Genomic DNA, 25,337 nt, shown 5'->3' with positions numbered 1-25,337 from the left:
TTTATAAAAATATAGCTTTATTTTGTTTCAGTATTCTTGCATTGTACACATACCTAGTCATATAAACTTAGTCTTTATGTTAAATATAAATTAAACAAACACAGAAAACCACACACAAATAAGCAAAACTACTGGAAAACCCCTCCAAACCATGAATTCTTCTTAAAAATGTACACTGGGATGATGAAACTGTCTTAAAGCCCCACACTCTAGAAATTGACTTTAGCTGAATGTAAATGTCTAAAGAAGCAACAGAGGGTAAGGTGATACGGAATTACACTCAACTCCACACGCGGGGAGTCACGCAAGTCAGACGGCTCCATCTGACGTTTCAGCAAAGTACCATTTTTGTGTAAAGCAGCTCAGGGCTTCGCCTCAAGTTACAGGGTAATTTCAAAGCAATGCAGGAGAGCGTGGCCAGAAGACTCGGCAGTCACATGGCTTCAGAACATGAATTCCAAAGGATCCAAAGATGAGGAAAACATCCACTCCACCCATGAAAGCCTCTCCCAGGGCCCTAACTCAAAACCAGATTACCACAAATGCCTCAGGATCACCACACGTCCTGAAAATTTACAACTGTAGCAAAATACACACGCACATACAAAACCTGGAAAACTCTTGCTGAATTTCAGAATAGAAAGGTTAGAACATTAACCTTGAGAGAGAACACAATGTTGTGGCTAACACACCAAAGTTGGGACTGGCCTGACACGTTTCTCTATAAATTCTGAGTTCATGAGAAGCATGAGATGCAGTTTTCCTTATAGTCTTCTTTGATAGGGGTGCACAGATGCAAGGGAGTCTCCCACCGCCCTCTTCAGGGCTGGAACAACTCAAACAGCTTGTGGGATGGTGCCAAGAACACCAGGCCCAAACCCACACAGAGGGCAAAGTTCAGCCCCAACGGTTTCCATTCCTGGCTAGGAGACAGCTCCATACCAGGACTTCAGAAACAGAAGGACAGCCTATCACTGCCATCAGAGGCCAGTCTCTGAGCTCATCATCACCACTTCCCAGAAGGTGCACACAGACACAGACTCCCACGGTGGGGTCAATTACGAGGCTCTGAGGCTGAGGGGCTTCGGACTGTGGACATGAGGTGTGACTTGTAGGTTTTGCTCAGACCTGTCATCCAGAACTTGAGCAGCTTGACATTGTCCTCCTCAGATGCTCCGAGGATACTCAGGAGCTTCTGTGTGTCCTCTTTGGGTCGACTGTCCACCTTGGTGAATTTAAAAAGGACCTTCACTTTGCTGTAAAAAAACAAAAACAAAACACTCAGATACCACAGCACAATCCCCAGAGTTCTGGTCCCGGGGCCTAAATGGCTTCCGACCAGCCCAGCTCTGCAAGTGGAGCTGGAATTCACACACCGAGAAGAGACGGCGCGGCACAGTGGCAGCTCACACCTGCACGCTTCCGACCCTCTGCTTGGCCCGTCAGTTCTAATTCTGGGGGATACGGCCAGCGCATCACAACGGGGAGAAAAAAGGAAAGAAAAATTTCCTTAAATTCATGACAGAAACTGGTTGCTCCTAAGCTTCACTATATTATTTGAAATCACGACAACGTTTGACTAAATTTGACAAAAAATTACTACAATGGCAGGAGGAAATAAAGTAGCTTGCTTTAATAAAAAGGGACTGTTACCTGACTTTCAGATTTTTACAGGTAACTAAGCAGCAAAAATAAGCGCTTCCCTCCATCAGGGAGGAAAGCACCACCCCACCCCACAGAGGAGCAGCCTGAGGCTCGGGGCACTGGGCCACCTGCTCAAGGTCACCCAGTAAATAACAAGTGGCAGAGCTGGATTGGAACTCACGCTCTTAACTTCTACTCTACGCTGCCTCTCCCAGTGGCCACGGCCCCACCACTTTTTCTGGAGACAACTTCTAGTTTTCCTCCACAGAACACACTGCTGTGGCAGCCGTGCCCCCGTCAGAAAGACCCTAGGAGCCAAGGCAGTGAGTGCTTACTTCATCCACTCTTCCTTGAGGCAGACGAGGCACTGGTCGACCACATCCACAGACAGATTCTGGTTGGTCAAAGCAGCTTCCATCTTGTTCAGGATAGTGGGGCCCACTGGGAGCAAGAGCGGGGCAGAGGAGCACGGGGAGGTCAGCACAAGGCGGGCGAGAGGCGCTCTTCCTCCCGCTCTTGCTCTAGTGAAAGGCAGCACCCTCAGCCGCACCCACCTCGGTCTGCAGCTACAGGGCTTCCACTGGTCACCACAAACTCATACTTGCTGAGAGACTGGTCATCCTCACACCCGACGGGGTGGAGGCTGGAGCGTGTGGCTGTGTGGACCTCCACTATGACAGCAAATTCTGTGGCAACACAAAACACACTCTTCACCCCCTTAACCAGCCCACCTAACTGTGCCGCTCCAAATTCTCTCAGATCAACCAGGGAAAAAGCCTGGTCTCCTGAGAGTAACGCTTGGGCACTTACAACCTTTTGTAGTTTATTTGTGAACAGAGTTAAGGGTTAACTTTTGCCTCAGTTAAATTAACAATGTCTTACATTACAACAACTACTAATTGCATTACGTGCCTCAATTCACTTGCTACTAAACAGCCCTATGGGAGCCATCCCACTATTACCCCCATTTTATAGACAGGGAATCAGGTTTAGAGAAGCTAAGTGACTTGCCCAAGGTCACACAGCTAGTTGTGGTAAGAATTTCAAGCCCATCCCTGAAACCAGAGCCTATGTTCCAAACACTACCCAGAAAGGGCACGGCCTCTCGGGGCCTCAGGGCTCAGCTGGGCGCCGAATGGAGTGGTGGCTCAGGGCTGCCGAGCGCCAAACGCTCTGCCGCTCAATCTTGCGACTGCCTCTGAGCACAGTGACTGCCTCTCACAGAGAGCGCAGCGCTCAGAAGTTACTGACCTGCCTGCGGAGGTGGAATCTGCACCCAGGCTGACTCCTGGACTCCCCAAACCAAAAGGTGAGGGATGCTAATGAGTTTCCCTGTTCTTTGCCTAGAGGAGTAAGCTCATCAGTGCTGAGGGCAGAGCAAGGCAGAGAGCCCCAGTGCACTAACGAATGTCAGGATGGGCTTGAGGCATATAAGAGGAAGAAAAAAGTCGGAGGACAAGGAAGCATGACAGGAGAACAATGAGAGGAAAGGAAGACCAGGAGACTTCAGGAACATGGAAGGCACACTTTCACAGTCCAGCGAGCACCAACTCACACTCACAGGATGACGCTATGATCCTCTGACGTCCATTTGCGTTGTTCCCACCCCGAGGACTGTGACCTGCTCCCTACGCCCCAGCAAGCCACCCTTACTATGAGGTTGTCTAGTCAACCTTCGCCCATTTTAAAAACAGAGGCCCGATGCCACTGGGAGAGCTGGTCCTACAATGTGGGTCCTCCTGCCTCCAAGGCCAGCAGCCAACGTCCTTGAATCTACAGCTAAGCTCCAGTTCCACTTCTGAGCCCTGAGGTGCGGGGACAGACTAGACAGGAAAGGCACGCACCTGAGGACAGCACGTGGGAGGGGATCTGCACCTGCGGGCTGAGCCCCAGGAAGTTGCAGCGGTAGGCCTCCTCATACTGGCTGCTGTAAGGGATGATGCGAACACAGCCCACCGGCAGCATGGTCTAGAGCGGACAGAGCGACTGAGAACGACACCAGCTGGAACACCTCCCCCATCTCCATCACCCACACCCCGTGCGCCCTCTGCAGCTCAGTTCAAAGCCCGTCTCCTCCCAGAGGGTGTCCCTGGTGACTCAACCCCATGGGGTCTCTCCCGCTCAGCCCAACTCTCATCCTGGCAATCGGTCATACACGACCGTGCTGCCTCTTGCTCTGCGGGATTACTTCTTATATTACGCTTTGACTTCTCAGATGTAAGTCTCTTCCCTTATCCCACAAAGAGACTGTAAGTTTCTTGAGAGATTATCACACTTATTTTGTGCCCTCAGAGGCCTAGGCAGACGGCAGGTACGCACACACTTTCTGATGACTTAAACACGTCAGAGGCAGACCCAGGCCCTGGCATCCACTAACCCTCCGGGATGGAGACAGCGTGCTACACCTGCATCCCACCCAACCGGGAACGCTCTGTGCAAAGGAATGCAGCGACCCAGACCTGCTTCCACAGCACCCGTGACACTCTCATGGCTTCTCAGAGGGGGTCAGAGATTGGGGAGAGGCAGAGAGACTTAGTTATCTATCAGGATAACACAGACTCCTTCCACCAGAAATAAAAAACCATCAACGACTGCCACTTTTAAGTGGAGAAAAAACACAGATCTTAGATTCGGGCATGAACCTTGTTGGCACTGAGCCACTGACGCATCATACATTCACATCTAAAGTCAGGACTGTTTTAAAACCCACTAGGCAAAGACTGTCCTGCTACAAAACACATGAGAAAGAAGAACTCTTACCCGAAGAACTTCAAACGCTGACTGGACAAGGTCTGCATCTCGACTTTTCCAGATCACCTGGTTCCCCATGAGAACGTGCCAGGCCAACATGCGAAAAGATGGGGCACCCAGGACCTGAAAAATATAGTTCAGTGCTTTCTGCCCTCAATTTTCTTTCCACCTAACTGAATTTATTTGTGTGCTCATCAAGAAACTTCTTGTGTCTAGTGAAGGAAGACCGGTCAGGAAAGTCGCTTATCTTCCTGGGGAGGCCGGGTAACTCGCCCAAGGTCAGAAGGAAGCAGGTGAAGTCCCTGGATTTGCACCAAAAGCCTGATCCCAAAGCTCTTGCACACTTTTAGATCTTCTTCCCAATTTTATTTGCAGAAACTTGAAACAAAAGGTAGCTTTCCGCAACATTTCCCTTCTCTCAATACACACACTTTATTCTGCTGAACCATTTCAAAGTAAGCGGCAGGCATCGTGACCCTTCAGCACCCAGGAGAAACAAGGGCCTCTCCTACACGATCTCAACGTTCACCACACCCAGAAAGGCCACACGGACGTAATAAGCCAACGTCCAGAGCCCCAAACCCCTGACAGCGAGCGTCCTTTGAAGCTATTATCCTTTCAACCCAGGAGTCACTCAAGGATCACGACTGCTCTGTTTGTCCTGTCTTTATTCTGCTTTAATCTAGAACAGCCCTCTCCCCACCTCACCTTCTGTTCACTTCCATGACACTGACATTTGAGACAAGTTCAGTCTGTTATCTTATGGCATATAAACACGGCCAAAAAATTAAAAAAATAAAGAAGACTACAATACTACATTTTACCAAACCTCAACAGTCTCAAAGTCCTCCTCCCTCCAAAGGAATTCAAGATTCCTTCCAAATTCAGTCCACATGAGCAATCAATAAGGATGATTTCAGCCAAACACATGATTTTGATGGATGAATGTTATTCACCCAGAAGTCCCTGCATCTGCCATTAAATCAGTCTTTACTCCACTTTCCAAAATAGAAATAGTTGCTGATAAAATTCATGCTCATTGTAAAAGTAAATACTGAAAAATATAAAAGGGGACAATCTGTCCTCATCATCTAGTGACCCCTTCCCCCCATGTGACCAGATCTCCCTGTGAGACTTCTGTCTTTGGTGTGGATAGATAAATACCCCAGCACCACCCTATACAACAGACTGCATGCGTGCTTTCTTGCACTTAATGACATTCCATTGTTGGGATGTAATTACTATGACTGGACATTCAGAATGTTTCCAATTTTTTGTAAGAATGGCATAATTTTCAATTTCCAAAGCACTAGGCTGCATGCAAACCAAGAGGACTGTTCAATTCCTTCAGAAGGTTCTAGAATGATAAGATTAGAGGACCATGAGAAACCAACCATCCAGGCCTTTATTGAAAGGAAAGACCTAGGTCATCACTAAAAGGAGAGCGCTGATCCTACGGCTCAGACACCCCACATGCCCACCACTGTCTCCAGCTACCCACCAAGAAGGTTCTTAGTTTCTCCCAGACAACCAGTCCCTGCTGGGACCTGAAGAGAACAGGCCCAAAGGCAAAGTGTGCTGGAGATGAGTGAAAGGAGAGGATCGGGCTCTTCTGAATTTCTGATTGGGGCTCTGCCCCACCGCTGCCTACCTGCCTCATGTGCCGAAGGGACCTAAAGACAGACAGCTTTCGCGGCTGCCAGTTTCCGCAGTCTGAAAGCAGGGAAGAATCCGTTGGGCGCTTGGTCAGCTCCCGCCCTTCTGCACCCTCCGGCAAGACAGGGGTTTTTTCCTCTTCAGCCTCAGAGTTGTCCCAACTTTCTGATTCCTCTTCTAAGTCTGCAAGACAGATGACAAAGACAGTTACAAAACGTGCCGCCCCTGGATTCCTTCGTTGCCCGGGGGCAACAGTCTCATTACATGACCACTTCAGCCCAAGGCATCTCTGGTCAAACCCTCACTGGTTTCTGGTTTTGGACAGCTGTCGCTACCACTTGTTGCCCTCAGCACCTGGGGGGTGGAGGCAGGAGGCTGGGAGGGCTCAGGCTGCTGTGTCCTCACCCCAGAGCCTCGCCCTGCATTGTGAAGCACACACCTGCAGGACTCCGAGCTGTTCACCATCAGTGGGAAAATTCAAACCGACGATAAGAACGGCGACAGCTCAGCTCGTCGTCACTGACGGCGTCCTCGGTCAGGCTCTCTTCTGAGGGCCTCCACGCCCCACTGCACCTAATCCTCTCAACTGTCCGGAGGCCAGTACTACTCTCCCCACTTTACAGACACAGAGATACATGTTATTTCAACTAATCTTCATGACAACCCTCACAAATGAGGACATCTTCACTCCACGACACAAGTGAGGCTCACAGGGAAGGGCCTTGCCGGTGCACACAGAACACACGAGAGCAGCAAAGCCAGGACCCAAAGCCAGGTCTGTCTAACTCCAAACTGTGTGCTCCACACCCCTACACTCACCTTCTTTGTGACCGAATACAACTCCTAAAACGGACAAGATTACTTGGCAGGTCCTGATATACTTGGCTCTCTGCGTAAGTAAATCCCACCAACAGACGACCCTTGCCACCTTCACTACCCTAGACATTTGTAATCACTACGATAATCAACGGGTCCAGGGTCAACCGATCCATGAGGATGCGAAGGTGGACTGCAAAGTCTGGTCTTTTCTGAGCATGTTCTGCTCTTGCGGGAACTCCACTCCCCTTTTCTCTACTCAGGAGAGCATGTTTGAATGCAATGTATGTGAGTCATTTGACTCTAAGAATAACCCTGACGCAGCTCCAACTTATGAAGAAGGTCAGTCATTCACACACTCAAGTGTGTCAAGCATTATTAGTAACAAACTACACACAACACGCATCACAAGTTTGGTTCACCCTACTCCACAGATGAGACCATGGACCTAGATCACTAAACATCGAATCGCCTCCAAGGGAAAAGTACAGGCAGGACGGAGAGCAGAGGTTCCTGGGCTGGTGTCCACCACAGCAGAATCCCTGGGAAGTTACTGAAAACACGGGCCCCTGGGCCCAGATGTGGGGATCTGACACGAACCTGGGGAGGACTGCCGAGGCCGCAGGGACCTCTGGGAACCACTGCCCTGGACGGAAACCTTGGGAAGCGAAGCGTAACCTTTTACTGCTGAAGAGCAGAGACTCAGGGACACTGCCTAGGAAGGCCAAGCACTTGGTTCTCACAAAACAAGAGAAGAAAACCTTCCAGCGAGCCTCTCCGCAGACTGACAGCTCTAAGAGTGGATTTTCCCAACCTGCCCAGTAACGGACTCTCTCATGTGACTGTAAGGAAATGAGACAGGAAATCACAATACAAACACCCAGATTAAAGGGCAAGCTTCTGCAGATGCTCCTCCCGGGGTTATTCATCCCAGGGCCCCCTGCATCAGCTCTTTCCGCTGGAACAGGAGTGTTCAGTGGCTGCGAGATGGCCCGACAGGCACCGCAGGCAAAGGGTCCGGCACAAACACCTCCCAGCTCACCCGCAAGCTTCTCCATCTGGACCAAGGTGTCCTCGGTGGGCGCGCCCTCCAGGAGCTTCTCAGTCAGCCGGCTGCCGCACGCCTTCAGGAGCCTGGAGAACAAAGTGCCATCGACGAAGTATTCTCGCCAAAAGAAAAACTGAACCTGACGCCAATCAAGCCTCTTGATCTAACTACCAGTTTACGGAATAATACGGATATAAAAGAATGTATGAGCAATGCCACGAGGATACAGTCAGCCAAATCCAAAAGGGGAATTCTACTGGACAAATGACCCAAGTCCTCCAACAAAAGGCCCAGGAAAACCAGGGGTGGGACACAGGACAAACTGCCTCAGACTAAGAAACTCGGAACCACCTACGCACTGCACATTGGTGCATAGTCCCAATTCACAAATCATTTCTGAGGCAAAGTGAGAAAAGTGCACATGGATTAGGTTGGATGATACTAAAGAATTAGTCCATTTGCTCGGGCATGATCATGGTTTAATGGTTGAAACGACACAACTAAAATTTACTTTAAAAATATTCTACGGACAAAAAATGGGAAAGGTGAAAAAGCAGCAAAATGTTGATAACTGCAAAAGTTGGAGGATAGGGTGTGTAGTTCACCATACTGTTTATTCCACTTTGGGTCTGTTTGAAAACCTCCCTAATAAAAATGATTTAATTTCACGACAGGAGGAATCCTGTCAGGTGAGGAAGACAGAACTTTCTCTCTAGTCCGCAGGCCCTCAGGAGATGCACTCAAGGATGAGTATCTGAGGAGCTTCGTCCACACCAGGCCCTGGTCTAGACAGCGAGACCCTAGACTTCAAGCTGACGCTCTGGAGAAAGGAGAACTGGGGGGACTCTTTGGAAGGACTGTATCTTGCAACAGGAGGAACAGAAAATAATTCGTGGCCAGAGGGCAGAGTGGCGGTGGTTTTCAAGTATATGCACAAATTTGTTGACAGTTCTCCCTTCAAAAGATGAATACTAATCCTCTCCTCCTGACTAGGCTGGGCTAGTGACACGACACATTTCTAACGAACAGCATGTGCTGGAAGCAGCCATGTGACTGCCGAGGCCAGTTACGAGGCCTTGCAGACCCCACCTCATTCTCTCTTGGATCACTCACTGAGGGAAGTCAGCGCGCATGTCCACATGGCGAGCAGCTGAGGCTTCCTGCCCACAGCTGGCACCAACTTGCCAGCCCTGTGAGGGAGTCAACCCTTCAGATGACTGCAGCCCCAGCTGACAAAAACTCCTGAGAACCAGGGTCAGAACCACCCAACCAAGCCACTCTCTAATTCCTGATCCCCAGATGCCACGTGGAATACATGTTTACCAATTTCCAAGAAAGGGAGGTGATCACTGGTCTTGGTATGGGAATAACATTTTAAAAATGTCACTGGGAAGTCAGTTCCACCCAAATACCTCTTCCACACACTTGGGGGAAGACGCCTAGAGGAAGAGAAGGCTGCCGCCCAGGTCAGGGCTCACCAACAAGCACACACCATGGAGGCACCCAGGGGATGTCGCCCCAAATTCGTGCACAACCCAACTAACACACTGTGACTGCTCTTATTCCCACAGTGGCTAAGAGACCTGAGAATCTCGTTACCAAGCAAAGGAGGTGTGAAGGCATGCCCACAAGTTGTCATCGCTTGTCAAGGACGTCAGTGAACGGGCGGCGTTACCATTCCTTTGGTGCAGGAATGGCGTAAAAGCCGTGTTCATCCTCTGGGCACGCTGTGGGCACCCAAACTGCTCCGCTTCAAACACCTAGAGGCAAAAGGAAGCGGTAGCCCTTTAACAAAACAAAACCAGCGGAGCAGCCCAGCTCCAGCTCGCTCACAGCCACCGTCATGAATCCTGCTGCTGAAGACTGTCCCATTCTGCTCCCTTGATGCAGAGGACAGAGAGTGCCGCCAGTCTCTTAACTCCAAACAAGTGGTTTTGCTTCCCCAGCTGGATTAGAAGCCGCCTCAGAAGAGGACTCGGTTAAGAATTTCTCTGTGCCTGCTCGTACCCGCTCCTACACGCAGCTCATTAAGCACTTGAGGGGACTCTGGCAACGTGCGCTCAAGGTGGTCGTGAGCGTTGTTCTCCACGTGATTTCCAGTCCTCCCCTGCCAGGCACGAGGAGCCTTTCACTACTCAGGCCCTGCGTGGGTGGGACATGTGACCCATTCTGGCAGTGAGGGGAGAGGGAAATGAGGCCCTCCAGTACCCTCCAGGCCTCCAGCAGGCAAGTGAGCTACATTCCAACCCGGTCGCTGCTCCACCCGCTGGGATGAGAACGAACAGCTCCCCTGCTTCCCTGGAATGGCCAGAGGACACGAACAAGAAACAGACATTGTGGCTTCAAGCCCCCGAGGTCTGAGGACTGCCGCAAGGGATAGCCTAGCCCAGCCTGAGAGATGCAACGCCACAGCTGGGGGTCTGTGTTAGGTGGTGGATCCACAGCACGACTAACAGACAGGCTTCTGAAACGAAGATCAGAGGAAGCAAAAACACCAGGGATAAAACCAGGGCATCGGAATGAAATAAAGCAGCCAGAGCAGAGCAAGAACCAGGACAACAACGGACTCGAGAGAGACCAGGAGAGCAAGCAGGACCAACTGACTGCCAGGCTTGTGACCACAACCTTGACTCTGAAGCCAGGAGACTACAATTCAGACAGAGCGGCTGCCACAGGACCAAGAGGTAACAAAACTGCTCACGCTCTTGCCCTTCTTCAGTGTCAAGCTCCCCCCCGACTGCTACCGTTCGCCCTTTATGTGGCCTCACCTTGAGTGCCTTGCCCTGGAGTTCATCGATGATTCCTCGGATCTTCCCAAGCAGGAAGGGCCAGGAGTTGATAAGGTAGATGCGGTCCATCATGATGGCGATGATGCTGTACCAGCGCTGGAAGCCCCTGGCCAAGCTGTCTTTGATGAAGAAAGTGTGGCTGAACACGAACCCATGCTGCTCATCCCCAAAGAAGATGGGGCCTTCGCGGCCAGGGCAGACCTGGGACGAAACAACAGCCACTCCAGAACACAGTCCTCTCCTCGCTTCAGCGAGACAAAGTCAAACCCTCCTTCTCAGACTTCTTTTTGCACTAACTAGCCAGCACTAATTACAGGCAGAGTGGGAAGGGTGGGGATGAGAGAGAAAACTTTGCTCTCATCTGCTCCTGGGACCAAACTTTCTAAAGACAATGTTTGTTGTCATAAATGCAAAGGCCAGTAAAGTAGGTTCATTACTTTTTCTACCTTGAGCATAAATAACACCTCTACAAATATATCTATCTTGGACTCAAATTTGCCAATGTAAATCATCTGGAATATACTGCAGAACGGGTAGGTCAAAATTGCCACTGCAGAGTCCATATAATAAAGTTTGCATACTTTATTTGTAGGAGAGAACTCAGGTCTCCCTCATGACATATTCGCTCCCGCTTTACACACAGCTCCATCAGACATGATAATCTGCGAGCAGATTAGCAGCAGGAAATCAAAAGGAAGGAAACTGCTGAAGGTTGACACACAGTGACAGTAAGTGAGAACTAACAGTGAGAGAGCTTAGCATGTCTACCCAAGTGGGCACAGCTACAGGAAGTTTCAGTCACCGGACTATGAGTTCTTTGTGACAGATAGAAACATATAAGCTAAGACTCAAACTCAACAACTGCAGCCATATAGTTTAGAAACAAATCAGTTCACTCTTCAGTAGGTTCTGAGAGCACGTGATGGATCACTGAGGCTTGTAATGATGCTTGAGACAAAGACAAATGTGATGTTTGATATGGTGACCTACACATCCTTGGAATATTTTATATCTTAGAAACATGTCCAGGGCTGGCCCCGTGGCTGAGTGGTTAAGTTCGTGAGCTCTGCTGCAGGCGGCCCAGTGTTTTGTTGGTTCGAATCCTGGGCGCGGACATGGCACTGCTCATCAAGCCACGCTGAGGGAACGTCCCATACGCCACAACTAGAAGGACCCACAACGAAGAATATACAACTATGTAGCAGGGGGCTTTGGGAGAAAAGGAAAAAAAATAAAATAAAATCTTTAAAGAAACATGTCCATGAGGAATGGACGAATAAAAGTTTGGTTCTTAAAATGATAAGCTAACAAACATTTAGAAAACTAGAGGCCAGTACAACTTATTCTGGAATTCTGGCTCACTGAGGCTGCCCAGTGCTCCTGGCTCACTGACCTGCCCGTCTTCATGACAGGACTGCCTTCTGTCTTCCTTCCCATGACCAACACTGAACTTGCTCAGGGCGTCCTGGAGTGTGTGGGACAGTCCACAGAGAGCTCCCCCACCCCAGAGTCCCACGTGCTCACCTCACAGCTCAGGCTCCGCACACAGGCCTGGCGGACAATGCTGAAGAGCTGGGGGTGGTTGGGGTGCTGGTGACTGACATATTTAATCGAGGTCTCCTTATCGTGGCTGATATACCCAGGATGCCCTGCAGCAAGTGACCGGCAGCCCTGCCCACGAGAAGGAAAACCAAACCAGTTATTCGGGAAGCAGGCGACACATTTTCTTACTCTTATGCAAATGTGAAATTCAATCTGTTTTCTATTACAAAAAAAAAAAAAAAAAAACTGGCTACCAGAGTTATACTTATCTGAGGACAGCAATGTTTCCTGAACAGGAAAACCAGGATCACAAAGGCTATCAGAGGGTCTGAGGAACAGATGTAATCTACCGAGCACTTAGGTACCAGGTGTTACAAAGACCTCTACAGACATCATCTCATTTAATCCAAAGTGCAACCCTATGAGATACTCACAGAGAGAAGCCCCATCTGACAGAAAGCAAAGCTCAGTCCCTGAGCTGCAAAGGGGCTCACACAGGGCTCTGTGCTGGCCTCTGTCCTTGGTCCTGACACAACCACGCACCGGGGCCCAGGAGCATGCCACAGGCTTCAGAGTTGTTGCAGCAGCCTGAGACCAAGCTCAGAGCCCCTGCTCTGGAGAGTGGACTGGACTGGCAGTCCTGGCTGCTGCCCCTCTGGAGCCACTGTCACACTGGTGCTGAGGTTTGCGTCCTGGAGGCTGCCCGCACCCTGGGACTGTACACAAGAGAGCACTGAGGCAAGCCCTGGCCTGCGGGATGTAGGACTCCTCCCACAGCATTCAGCTCAAGGACTCTCCTCCAGGAGGCTCCCTGCCCAGCCCTCCTTCCTTCCTTCCTCTCCATTGCAGGTGTCAGACTTGTTCACAGCCAGAAGGCTCTCCCACCTTCTTCTCTCACCCTCTTGATTCTTCACAGGTGTTTCCAGCAATAAACCAACGTTGTGCACATCGTCTACTTCTCAGAGGAACCACACTAAGGCAGCTGGATTCCTGTTCACACTGGAGTGGCAGGTCCAACTCCACCTCTGATTTTGGGTCCCATCCCAGGTCCTTCACATGAAGAAGTGGCCTAGTGAGGGAACTTAAGCTCCATTCCCCAGAGCTCACGATGCAGCACAAAGAGGAACACCCAGGACCCTATGAGGAGGAGACTCCCCAAGAACACTGGACTGAGGGAATTGGAGCCCAGGACGGGCCAGCATGTGAACACGAGTGTGTGGAGGGGACGGATGAAAGGCAAACATGACGGTGGCAACTACTGGCAAAGAGTGGCCTGAAAAAGCTAAAGCTGGGGCGAGGGGAAAGGGCTAACGGACATAAAGAGAAGCAGATACATTCCACGGGGCCCACAGAGAACGGTCTGCACACATCACCTTAAGACCACACCTCTGTGAGGGCACCCTCACTGCACCACGGGGCCTCCTGTCCACTCCCCCAGGAGGCCACACACACAGCATAGGCATGAGCCCCTGTAGAGAGAGAAACATCCCCAACATCAAGAGAGACACTTGCCTCGCACATGTCTGACTTTTTGGGTCCCGGGCTGCTGGACTCAGTGCTGGCCCCTTCTGCGGGGCTGTGGGCACGGATCCGACTGCTCATCTGAATGCCGCCTTCCTCCTCCTCAGCCTGCTCGCCCTGGCCGGGGCTGTCCCCAGTCCCAGCGCCTTGTGGAAGTGGGGCATGCAGGACTTCTGTGCAAAACAGAGTGCGGGGGCCGTGGAGCTCGCAGAAGTGACAGAGAGCGACGATGGCATTCATGGTGCTTTGGGGACGGCACAAGGCCTGCATGGGGGGAGGAGGGGAAACACCATCAGCTGGTCAGCGCGTGTTCACACCACAGAACTTGCCAGCAACTCTGAAGAACGTGAACTGGGCAGGTGTTGTCAACAGGTTTCCTGTCTAGGTGAGGCAGGTGACCTAGCCAGGTGGCACTGGCTGAGCACCTACTCTGCGCCAGCGCTGCATCAGGTGCAGGGGAAACAAGACAGACAGACAGACATGGTCCCTGTCCACAGCGAGTTACAATAGAGAAGGGAAATGGAATTCAATGGTCACACAGAAAACCGTTCAGTTAGAACCAGACAGGACTGCGAGGCAGACAGAAGGGAACACACACACAAGTGACGATGCAGCAAAACCCACCAGAGAGGCTGAGCCCTCCCAACATGCTGGGTGACGTCTCAGGTGACGCGATGCTGCCTCCCAGAGCTTACCTTCTAGGAGGGGAGGGACCATGAGAAACTGCTTTGTCTCGCACGTGATACCTTAGGAAGGGAAGTGCAGCGGGTCCAGGGCAGAGAATCAGTGGAGGTGGTGGGACATGGTGTTGGACACAAGGGCTCCCCGAGTGAGAGCTGAAGAAACGGAAGGAGCCGTGGAGGGCTAAGGAGGGGACACAACTGGGGGCCTGAGCATCTGCAGAGTTGGGGGACAAGGGCAGAAGACTAGGAGGAGGTTTTTTTCAGAGGTTGGAGAGCCTCTGGTGGATTCTGATGAAAAACCGTTTGAATCTTACTTTAAAAGGAGCATTCTGGAGCTGTGCAGAAAACAGACTTCAGTAGCGAGGGTAGAGCAGGGAACCAGTTGAGGCATTCCCACCGTTTCACGTAAGAAGAGAGGTGGCCTGGGTTAGGATGGGCAGTGGAAGGTGGTGAGGAATGTCAGATTGTGACTGCGTTCCCAAGGCAGAGCCATCAGACTCTGCTCATGCATGGGCTGTGGAGCGTGAAAGAGGGAACAAGGCTCTCTGGCCCAGTAAGAAAGGGCTGTGGAAGACAGGAGGAAGAACAAGTGGGGAGGAGGCCAAGAGCCGATGCCTAGTAAGCCTCCAAGTGGAGACGGTGACAGGAAGTGAGAGATGAGTGCGGCAGTCAGGGCTGGGTGGGATGGGAGTGCCTCAGCAGAGCCTGGGGCCCTGCAAAACTGAGACATGGAGGGGAGGAAGAGCTGGCCAAGGTGACAGAGAATGACAGGCAGTGAGGCAAACTCCAGTGTGGCCCCAGAGATCATGTGAGCAAAATGCAACTCAGGAGAGAAGCCAAGTCCTGGAGGAGGCAGCTGGGTATGGGACCCAGCGCAAAAATGGAAAGCTGGGCTTGGGCCACAAGTGGGGCAGCTTATCTATCGTAAGGGAGGCAGAGCTGGGGATGTGGACACAGACACAAGCATCCTACGGTTGCGAGAATCAAGGAAGGCTTTTAAAAGGGAGGCTGTGTCCACTGCGCTCTCGAGGGCAGAGGAGGTCTGGAAACACGAATCCAAGAGCAAAGCCACAGAGGTGGGACAGCAACAGCCCAGCTTACCTGACGTGTGTGACAGAGGAGGGCCTGGAAGCTAGGCTAAAGAGGGAACATGTATTCTCCAGACCCATGCTGTCCAATACAGTAGCCATGAGCCATATGTGGCAACTCGGCTTAATGAATTAAAATGAAAAGCCCTGTTCCTCAGTCTCACCAGCCACGTTTCAAGCGCTCACTGACCACATGTGGCCCATGGCCCCCATTTTAAAAGGCAGCACAGATCACAGAACATTTCCAGCATCACAGGGAGTTCTGGAGACAGTCTTGCTCAAAACAATGAAGAACCATTTAAGTTTCTGAATGTCTGACTGAATAGTAGACACTGGCCAGGATCCAAACCTTCTTCTCTTTTGGGGACCCTGTCCCCCATTACGGAGCCAAAGAAAGCCAGACATCCTCTGTCCACACCCCCTTGTAGGCAGGCACAGGCATGACCACAGCTTGGCCAGGCAGAGGTACGTGCCCGGCGCCAAACCTAGAGAAGGGAGGCAAAGCAGCGGACAGTATGAAGACGCCCAGTGGGGGCAAGGAGTCCCCTGGGGGAGTGTGTCCCAGGGGACTAGCGTCCTCAACAACCTGCTCATGGCGTGTCCCTCAACGTGCCCTCGGAGCAGCCTCCCTGCTGGCGGCGGTGCTCAGAGCCTGCTTCTCTGGCCTGCCCACTAACTCTGCCACCCACCTGATGTTTTGCAATCAGCCTCTCAGCTGACACGGCTGCCACTGCACCTGTTCTTATACCTGAGGCAGGGGCTGGAGCTTCAGTGGTTACAGTGGGAATGGCAGAAGCCGACATAAAACAGACATCTGAAGAGAAAGTCAGGCGGGCCAACGGTGAGTCAGGCATGGGGATCAGACAGGATGCCCTGAGGGGTGGCCGGCAGGTATGGAGAGCCAGGGCACGGGGTGTTCCTGGAGGGAGGTGGGCAGGGGGAGAGGAGACAGATAGAGATTGAGAGGCAGGAGAACCTTTGGCTGGAAAGCCCTGAGAGGCCCATGGAGATTCTGGACTGCAGTATCAAAGAAGGGAGGGCAGGGCTGGGGATGAAAGTCTGGAACCGCTCCCACACACCTTGACCTGGCTCGCTCCTCCTCACCGTTCAGCCTCTCCCCGCACGCCCCTTGCTCAGAGAGGCGCCCCCAATCAGTCCACCCAGAACAGCCGCTCACCTCCACCCCCATCACTCTCGCCCCTTCCCCTGCTTTATTTCACTGGAATGAACATTTCCTGAGAGGGCAGACTTTGTCTAGTCTACACCAGTTCGCGACACACAGCAGGCACTAAATTAGTAAGTCTTGGATAAATGAGTGAATTTACAAGCTTCCCATAGAGAGAAGGCAGTTGTCAGAGACAGTGGAGAGCTCATCGAGGGCATCTAAGGGCAGGAGAGGTTCAAAAGCACAAACATGGAGTACGCTAGTCAGAGGGCCTAGTGTCACAGGAGCCAAATAAACCGAATTTAAAGAAAGGGTCGACAGGGCTCACTATGGTGACCTCAAGGGAAATAATGGTTTAAAAAGCTATTGTGGAAGACGGGGTGAGGCAACCACTGATGGAAGAAGGACCTCGGAGGAAGAGGTATCAGGACCCAAAGCAAAGGCAGAGGTGTTAACTCTGGAAAAGGAGGCCGTGTCTCCTTTAAGAGGCATAAAAGGGAAGAGAAGGAAGGTTCCCTCCAGCAAGATACCCACACGAAAGCAGCGCCTGGTCAAGGTTCACCCATCGGCAGAGCATCCGTACGAACCTTTACACTCAGCAGCAGCACAGGTCCACTGTCCCACCTAGACCAGAGCAGGGAGGGCCACCTCCAAACGAGGGAGGCGGCGCAACAGCCGTGATGCTTCAGCTCTAGGACCTGACGTTTTCTAGGTAAAGGGAAAAAAAGCAGAGCTAATTCTAAGAGCAAGGGGCCCGGGGGCGTGAAAACATCTAAGCACCTTACAGCCAGCCTCAAATTAGAACATCATGAGAGAGGACGTGCAGATTCCAGCGGTTCTGCAGGGCTGGGCAGGCCTCTTGCCTCTGAGCAGCAGCTGACACCGCAGCCAAAGTCTCAGCAGAAGTTTCACACCTCTACAGTAGTATTTCCTAAGGACCTCTCGAAATACATTTATATTTAAGTATCTTGTAAGATACAAACATTAAAAATTATAACGCCCCCATCCCTCCAACTCTGGGTGATAAAGGGGCTGCTCTGGCAGCACCCACGTTACGCCAATGTCACCCTCCAAGTTCCTCTCCGCCTCAAATGGGAGAGACCAGGAGTGATGCTGCTCAGCTGCTTCCCAGAATCCAGGACCAACAAGGGCTGCTCTCATGATTAGTTTTGTGGGGTTTTGTCGTTGTTGTTGTTGTTTACAAGAAAAGCACTCCTGTCTGACATGAGTGCCACAGTCCCAGGCAGCCACTGGAAGGCAGTCAGGTAACACTCAGCTCCAGAGTCACACAGACCTACTGGGTCGGAAAGGTCCGTCTCCAGTCCTTACCAGCCGGGTGAGGGCAAAGGTGTTACTTAACCTCTCTCGGCACTACCCTAAAGCTGAGAAACGGAAGCCAAACGCCCCCTCGCAGAGTTCACCACTCCACGGGAACCAGACATCTGGGGAGCACGAAATCAACCCCTCATTCACCCCGATTCCAGCCTCGGCCAGATGTCTGATGAAAGAACAATCTGGTTCGAGTACGGCTAACATTTCCTCCTTTCCAGCAAACTTTGTAGAATCCAAAGAAGAAAAAGAAAGCTCCTCCTGCCCCACTGTCTCTCAACACTATGCCCCAGGCAAGCATTCAAACACCTCAGAGGCAGGGTCCTTGTCCACCACGTCTCCCGCCCATCGGGCCGAGCCAGCGGCGGCTCGTCTCCCGCAGCGGGGCCTCACCGAGGCAGGCGCCGCACAGAAGCCCGGCGGCCACGTTCCTGGCCACGTTCCACGTCCACCCGGGCGGCACTGTTCCTGCCGACTGCTCCCCGACTTCTGTTTACAGAGCGCTCAACGTACCACACTGAGAACAGCGAACAGTGTCACGTGCCACGATTACTCAATTGTCTGGTGGCACCGTCGGTAACCTACTGCCTCCCGCACTTTCTCCTGGAGGCCCTCCTGCCGCCCTGGATGGACACCAGGGGCGGCGGCAGAACCAGCGCCTCCCCGCCTCCGACGGCTGCGGACGCCCACCCTGGACCCCAACCCACAACGAGCCAGTCCCTGGCTGAGCGTTCCTGCCAGGCGATGAGGCCGCGTCTGACAACACCCACCAACCGGAGAGGAACGGCTCCCGGCCTCCCCGGGGGGCACTGACCTGGGCGCACCGGCTCTCCCTCCTAGGGCCCTCGCAAGGCCGGCCTGGGCCGAGCAGCGCCACAGCGCGCTCCCCCACACCCGGCGGAGGCAGAGGCCGGCGCGGCGGGCCGACGGCACGGGCTCGCGGCGACGCGGGAGGAGGACGCGCCGGCGACGCGGCCCCGGCAGCCGCGAGCAGTGCTCCGCCCCGCGCCCACCCCTGCCCGGCCCGAGGCCCCGCCCGCGTCCGCGCGAGCCTCAGCCGCCGCCCGCGCCCGCAGGGCCCGCCTCTCCGCCCGGGCCGGCCCCCAGCGGCCCCGCAGCCCAGGTCCCCGCCCGGGACCGCCGTCGGCCTCGCGCACCCACGGCGCGGCCTCCTCACGCGCCCGCCCGCTCGCCCGCCGGGACGCCCGCCTGCGCCGCGAGCCCTGGCGCGGGCGCCCGCCGCACTCACCCGCGCCCGCCGCCGCGCCCTCGCCGGCCCGAGCGCGTGACCCGGCGGACCGTACCATCGCCGCCCCGCGGGGGCGCCCCGGCCGCGAGCGCGGCCACTCCCACGCCGCCCCTCGCCCGCGCCCCCACCGACAACTCCGGAATGGTTCCGACCGCCGCGGCGGGGGCCACTGGAGGAAACCATTTCAAGAGGGGGGATGCTTAAGTTTAAAAAGCATTTTTAAAAGAGATTTGAGGGAAAATATAGCCTGCCAGGACTCCACGTCCACACCGAAGAGAAAAACAAAGAGGACATCTCCACGTTGTAAAGACGCTGTAATTTCGTTGTCTCCCGTGGGTTTTATAAACTGCCGACGCTCCCTTGCCCGGTGGGACGGCCCGCAGGAGGCGGGGGGCGGCCGTCGCGCGGCTGGGCGGCAGTGCGCATGTGCCTGAAGCGCCGCAGCTCCCGCCCCAGCCTGCGCGCTCGGGTGGCGCGTCCGAGGTTTTAGAAAATGTCAGTTGATGAGTAATAATATTTCTTAAACCTGAGCTCCTTTTGTTCAGTCTGTGTACTCAAAAGTTAAAGTCCCGAGTGCGTGATGTAACGTGGGTACTTAGAGGGAAGAGCTGGAGAGAGGACTCAGCCCGAGCCGGTGCAGAGGCCGCTGGCCCCGCCGCGGAGCCCGGCCCGGCGTCCCGCCTGGGGGCCGCGAAGCCAGGCGACACCCTCAGCCGTCCTCAAGGAGACGTGCGCGGTCTTGTTGTTTTAAGTCACCAGGTCACTTCGTTTGAATTTCCGTGTTGTGAAGAGAGGACACGAGGAAAGGGCGCATTGCACTTCGTTCCCTGCCTCCTTTCCCTGGTGTAAAGACTGAGGAGTGTGTGGGGTGGAGCTGTGAGGTCGGGCACCGCCTTTATGTGTTTAATTATTCTTACCGATCCAGTTCCTCTTGACATTGGACAGCACAGTCTGTTGGCCAGTAAGTCACAAGATAATTTCTGAAGCAAACAACAATAAAAAACCCACGAGTGTCTTGATTTGAAATTCTGTTTTTACTTTTGCCATCAACAGTTCAGACAGTTGAATTGGATTGAGGTTGCAGGATGCTTTGAAAGCCTTCATGGAAAGGTGCAAGAAATGTCTGCAGCCTCCTTGTGTGGCTGTGCCTCTCCAATTTCTAGAAGAAAACATCGTGTCCACGTTTCTCAAAGTGAACGGGATTCACCCTGAAAATGGCCACAGCGACGATTCTGAATACCAGTCTGCTTAACCGACTTCCCCACTAATAAGCAAAGAACTTACGAAACTTTCCAAAATTTTCAATTAGTTACCATAACTTTTAATTTAACAAGGAGATTAATATTTTTTTAATCCAATTGTATGTTGTATTGCTTCAATCAGGAAGACAGAAGGACTGTTTTTTTCTTTTCCTTTTTTTTTTTTTTGTAATCTTGTTTTTTTCCATTTTCTCCTAGTGGTAAGTGGTCTTGAAACTAACATTGACTAACATAGTCAGGTTTTAAGATAACAAAAAAATATCTGTTTCTCCATCTTGTAACTTTAATTCCAGGGTTAACTTCCTCAGTTTGTTGGTGGAGGATGCTGCCTTGCTCGGATTATCCTTATTTCCGTGATAATGGGCTAATAAAGGTCACAGTGGAGGCAGGTTTGTTCGAGGATTGCCATTTTCAGTACAGCTCCGTGTGCATTCAACTGCAGCTGACTCTGTTTACGTCACTGATATCTTTACCCGCACTGCTGGCTTCAGCCAACTACTTCTTTTGGAGGTACTTTCTCAAATAAACTTAGATGCCAATTCCTTGCCTCAGTGAATTGTACCAAGGGTTAATTAAACTGGGCCCTCTCAGAGTATAAACGTTCAAGGACATTCAACAAAAGTGAGAGACATCTTAGAAGTAAGAAAGTGTACCCCGCATTGTCAGTGAAAAAGCGAAGCTGGCAATAACACCTAACAATGCCCAACCAACTGAAATACCATGCTAAACGCAGAGCTTCTGTCCCATAATAGGAATCTTATGAAACGTTCCCAAAAACGGTGGACAACTACTGCCGCGTTTTTCCATCAATGAAATGGGATCAATCAGAATTAAAGATTTCTTGATGCTTGTCTGCCTTCCTACAACTAAACTGAGGCTTCATTGAATAGGTGTGGACAGCTGAGCATCCAGACTGACAGAGTGCTTCAGGGTTACCAGTTGCCAAGACCATGAAGCCACGTGAAGGACAGTCGAGTCTCACTGTGAAATTTCTTGCGGAGGTTTTTAGGTGTACCCCCACCAACATAGGCTGTCACCTCGCTGCTATACAGTACAGTTGGGCTTTATCTTTGAGTCAAACCACCGTGTCCCTGAATCAGTTTTCAGTTTCAGGAAGAAGAGGTATTTTTCATTTGTAAGCAATTGGATCTCATATTTTTAATCACATCTGATTGTTTCAAGGGTACTATGATAGATTCTCTGTTATAAAAAGAATTAATAATCTAAGCTTTCCTTTCTTCCAGCAGCCGAGACAGCAGTTCCTGTGTTTTCAGACGTGTTTAGCAGTTTGGGGATCTGCCCAGCTGCTGAAGGGCAGCAAATAATGGGCCATGTTTCAGAAGGTGGAACTCATGCACAACCTGCAAGTCAGTTTGAGGTTTTAGGTTATTCGACTGTCAACTCTGCAGATAAGCTGTGCAGCCAGTTGCAAGGCAAGAACTAGTAGTAGTCCTGATATTTTCTCTTAATAAAAAGAAAATCACTATTGTTAATTTTTTACCATAGCACTTTCAGAAAGCTTTTAAAAATTAACCCTCTGAGCTAGCTCTGATGACGTGGTGGTTAAAGTTCAGCATGCTCCATTTTGGTGGCCCGGATTTGGTTCCCACTTGTGGAACCACACCACTCTTCTGTCAGTGGCCATGCTGTGGCAGCGGCTCACATAGAAGAACTAGAAGGACTTAGAACTAGAATATACAGCTACGTACCGGGGCTTTGGGGAGGGGGAAAAAAAAAAGAGGAAGATTGGCTAGATTGGAAGAGGTTAGTTCAGGGCAGATCTTTCTCAGCAAAAGAAAAATGAACACCCTCCCCCAATGAGAATTCTCTTGATAAGCTTTCTGTGTTTTAATCTAATATAGCTGCTTGTTAAATACCAAGTGGTTTCCTTTTAGTCTCATAATAAACTTTAATGGTTTATTATGGACCCAGGCTTACTAAATGCATTTTGCAATTAAGGTTCTCTGGTCTCAACTTTTGATTTCAAGAAAGGAGGCAGATAGGATTTCATCTTTGTTCACCATCATTTAATCATTCAGCTGCCTAAAAAACATAGCCATCACATTTTCCTATTCATAAATATCTGATTGACACAGTTGTTTATTTTCTCTGGTTCCTTTGCAATTGTAATTGCTCAGACTTATGTCCAAACAATGTTTTCTTCTACAAATTGGCTACCATTTCAGGTTGCAACCCAGAAACTTAGAACTTAAACCCAAAACTGCATCTTTGAAACGCACTTAGCAAGAAAGAATTAGTGTACAACTTGACCGCTGGCATAGAAGGAGGAGGGAACTTGAACAACGTTGGTCTGCCAGTGAACACCAACAGTTCAGCCCACCTAAAAACCTAAGACTTGACTTTCCCCTCTGCCGAATTGTTTGCTGGAAAAGTAGAAGTATTTGTTCCTCATTGGGTTACATAGGCATCATTGTATTGCTAAGGCCAGTTGGCATCTTTCACAATAATGTTCTATTACCTAGTTTTCTTTGGGATTTCAACTTACTAAACAAAGTCAAGAAGGAACCATCCATACAGGCTTACAGCGCAGCAAAATCCCGCTGCTTTATTGCGCATTAGTACCATTCTTTGGCTCGGAAAACATCTACTGCCATTTCAAAAACATACAACCAGATGTTTCTTTAAAGAATAACTTTTACCAGTATATCCCAAACTGGAGATCTCAGACCAAGCATACATAGTTAAGAAAGTGTGTATTAAAAGTTAAACATGGTCCCTTTGGGCAGTTCACTTGTACGAATATGAATAAAAACACGTATGTGATTCGGTACTGAATTCTGAGGGCAATTATTCTCATTAATCCAGAGTATTTATTAATATTTGAGATTTCCTTGAAAAGTCCTCAGAGAACTGGTAGGTCCACCAGTGAACAACTCAAGCCTGCCTCCTTGGACCTCAGAAACTGCCCTAATTCCCTAGGTACAAACTCGCCATCTTTGGCACCATCAAAATGCTACAGGTATACATAAATGTTCACAAAATAATTTGCTGCCGGGAATTAACTCAAAGGAACAGCTAAGTCCGTGTTAACTGTTCAGCAGGTGGATTCTGGTGAGTCCTCAAGACGAGACACAGGCCGAGCCAGGCAACATATTGTCGGAAGCAGCATGTGCCAAGTCTCACACTCTTCTTAGTAACAAACCAGGCCACGCATCTCCTCCATCCCATAAGATGTTCAAATGTAACTCTTGTCAGGAGAGACAAACCGCTCACCAGGCTCTTTAACAAAGAATTTAATAGATCCATTAACCAGATATTGGAGAAGGGAAAAGTCTCAGCAAGGTAGTAACTGCAGGAAGCAGATAGCACCCTCAGGACTAGGGGAACAAAGGGAAGAGGCTGGGTCCCCAACCTGTGTGGGGAGTGGGAGAGGCTTGCCTTTCGGGGCCAGTGTCTCTGAGGGAGGGCGATGAGGCTGACTGGGAGCATGGGAAAGGCTCAACCTGGGGCTCAGGGCTGCTGCTGAACCCTCCTCGCCAGCATGAAGGGCTGTCGCTGGGGTCTCACTCTTCAACAGGACGCAGAGAGCAAGGAGTCTGTCCCTCTTCCCTCCCTTGCCTTATAGTCTGCCTCTTGCTGGCAAAAAAAAAAAAAAAAAAAAAAAAAAAACGGGCTGGCCTGGTGGCTTAGTGGTTGGGTTCATGCTTTTGGATCTCAGGCATGCACCTACACACCGCTCATCAACCCATTGTGTGGCGGCGTCCCACATACAAAATAGAGGGAAGACTGGCACAGATGTCAGCTCAGGGCCAAGTTTCCTCACCAAAAAAAAAAAAAAAAAAAGTGATTTGCAGACTTCTAGCCCCAGAATCAGAATGAATGCATAAACATGGGTGTAAAGCTGAGAGATAACAACAACAAGCACTCCTCTTCCAACACTGACATGAGGGACAAGGACACGTGGTTTGTAAATGTTAGGATGAGGCCCTAAGTACCATACCCCTTTTTGAGTTCAAAGTTTCAAAATAATGTGTTTTAGTGAATCCATTTTGGGAAAAAACTAAGTGTCCACTTGATTAGAAGCCCACAAGAGAGTTACTCTTGAAATAGCCGTGACCGGCAGCTACTAGGATTCTCACACTGAAGTGATTTTAATTCAGATCCAGGTAAATCAGAAGTTGTCCAATTTTTTTTTTTGAAAAGCGTAATTTGCTACACTGATAAAAGGAACATTTCCATTAAATATTATTTTTTTAAAGATTGGCACCTGAGCTAACAACTATTGCCAATCTTCTTTTATTTTCTTCTCCTCAAAGCCCCCCAGTACATAGTTGTATGCTCTAATTGTGAGTGCCTCTGGTTGTGGCATGTGGGACGCCACCTCAGCATGGCTTGATGAGCAGTGCCATGTCCGCACCCAGGATCCGAACCAGTGAAACCCTGGGCTACCAAAGCGGAGCGCGCAAACTCAACCACTCGGCCCCGGGGCTGCCCCCATCTTAAGTACAGGTATATGTAGGCATAAGTGAAAATGTGCAGCCCACAGCAGTACTAATGTGATCTGGAGAATCTGAGGGTTTAGATGAGGGGTCAAATCCCGCCCTCTGCCTATTTTTATATCAACTTTACTGGAAAACAGCCACAGCCACTCAGTGACATATCACATCGCCTGAGGCTGCTTTCCTACAGCAGAGCAGAGCAGTTGTCACAATAGACCACATGGCCCGCAAGGCCTCTCTATTAGGGGCAACTTTGTACTGTGACTCATGAAGTGTCAGAGTTTCCTTTTTGTAAATAATGAAAATGTGATCGACTACCCAAGTTGACACATTTTTA

The 25,337-nt window shown here is 50.9% G+C and overlaps 1 protein-coding gene and 1 long non-coding RNA gene across 11 annotated transcripts; one reads left to right on the top strand and one right to left on the bottom strand.

Annotated features, from left to right (window-relative positions):
- On the bottom strand, positions 1–21,008 carry FLCN (folliculin). Of its 10 annotated transcripts, none has more exons than XM_070228357.1 (14): positions 19,282–19,327; positions 17,291–17,411; positions 16,287–16,457; positions 13,759–14,031; positions 12,229–12,375; positions 10,684–10,905; positions 9,515–9,675; positions 7,910–8,001; positions 6,047–6,234; positions 4,405–4,518; positions 3,489–3,612; positions 2,199–2,330; positions 1,980–2,085; positions 1–1,256 (listed from the first exon to the last, which is right to left on the bottom strand). In XM_070228357.1, the coding sequence occupies exons 4-14, from the start codon at positions 14,005–14,007 to the stop codon at positions 1,055–1,057; spliced, it is 1,737 nt and encodes a 578-aa protein (XP_070084458.1). In that variant the 5' UTR covers positions 14,008–14,031; positions 16,287–16,457; positions 17,291–17,411; positions 19,282–19,327; the 3' UTR covers positions 1–1,054. The 10 variants fall into 10 exon arrangements, 9 of the variants coding, with proteins under 9 accessions (XP_070084458.1, XP_070084459.1, XP_070084457.1 ...); XM_070228358.1 differs by having other exon boundaries at positions 19,190–19,283; XM_070228356.1 differs by lacking the exon at positions 19,282–19,327 and adding an exon at positions 18,847–18,992.
- Positions 19,714–22,038, top strand: LOC111775747 (uncharacterized). The gene is made up of 4 exons (XR_011423540.1): positions 19,714–20,740; positions 20,834–21,050; positions 21,431–21,662; positions 21,788–22,038. It is a non-coding gene; the product is annotated as an uncharacterized lncRNA (long non-coding RNA).
- The last annotated feature ends 3,299 nt before the right edge of the window (positions 22,039–25,337 follow it).

The sequence above is a fragment of the Equus caballus genome, chromosome 11 (genome assembly GCF_041296265.1).
Source record: "Equus caballus isolate H_3958 breed thoroughbred chromosome 11, TB-T2T, whole genome shotgun sequence".
In the NCBI taxonomy this organism is placed as follows: Eukaryota; Metazoa; Chordata; class Mammalia; order Perissodactyla; family Equidae; genus Equus; species Equus caballus.
Note: the sequence above shows the minus strand (reverse complement) of the source record. Positions and strands in the feature narration are given on the sequence as shown.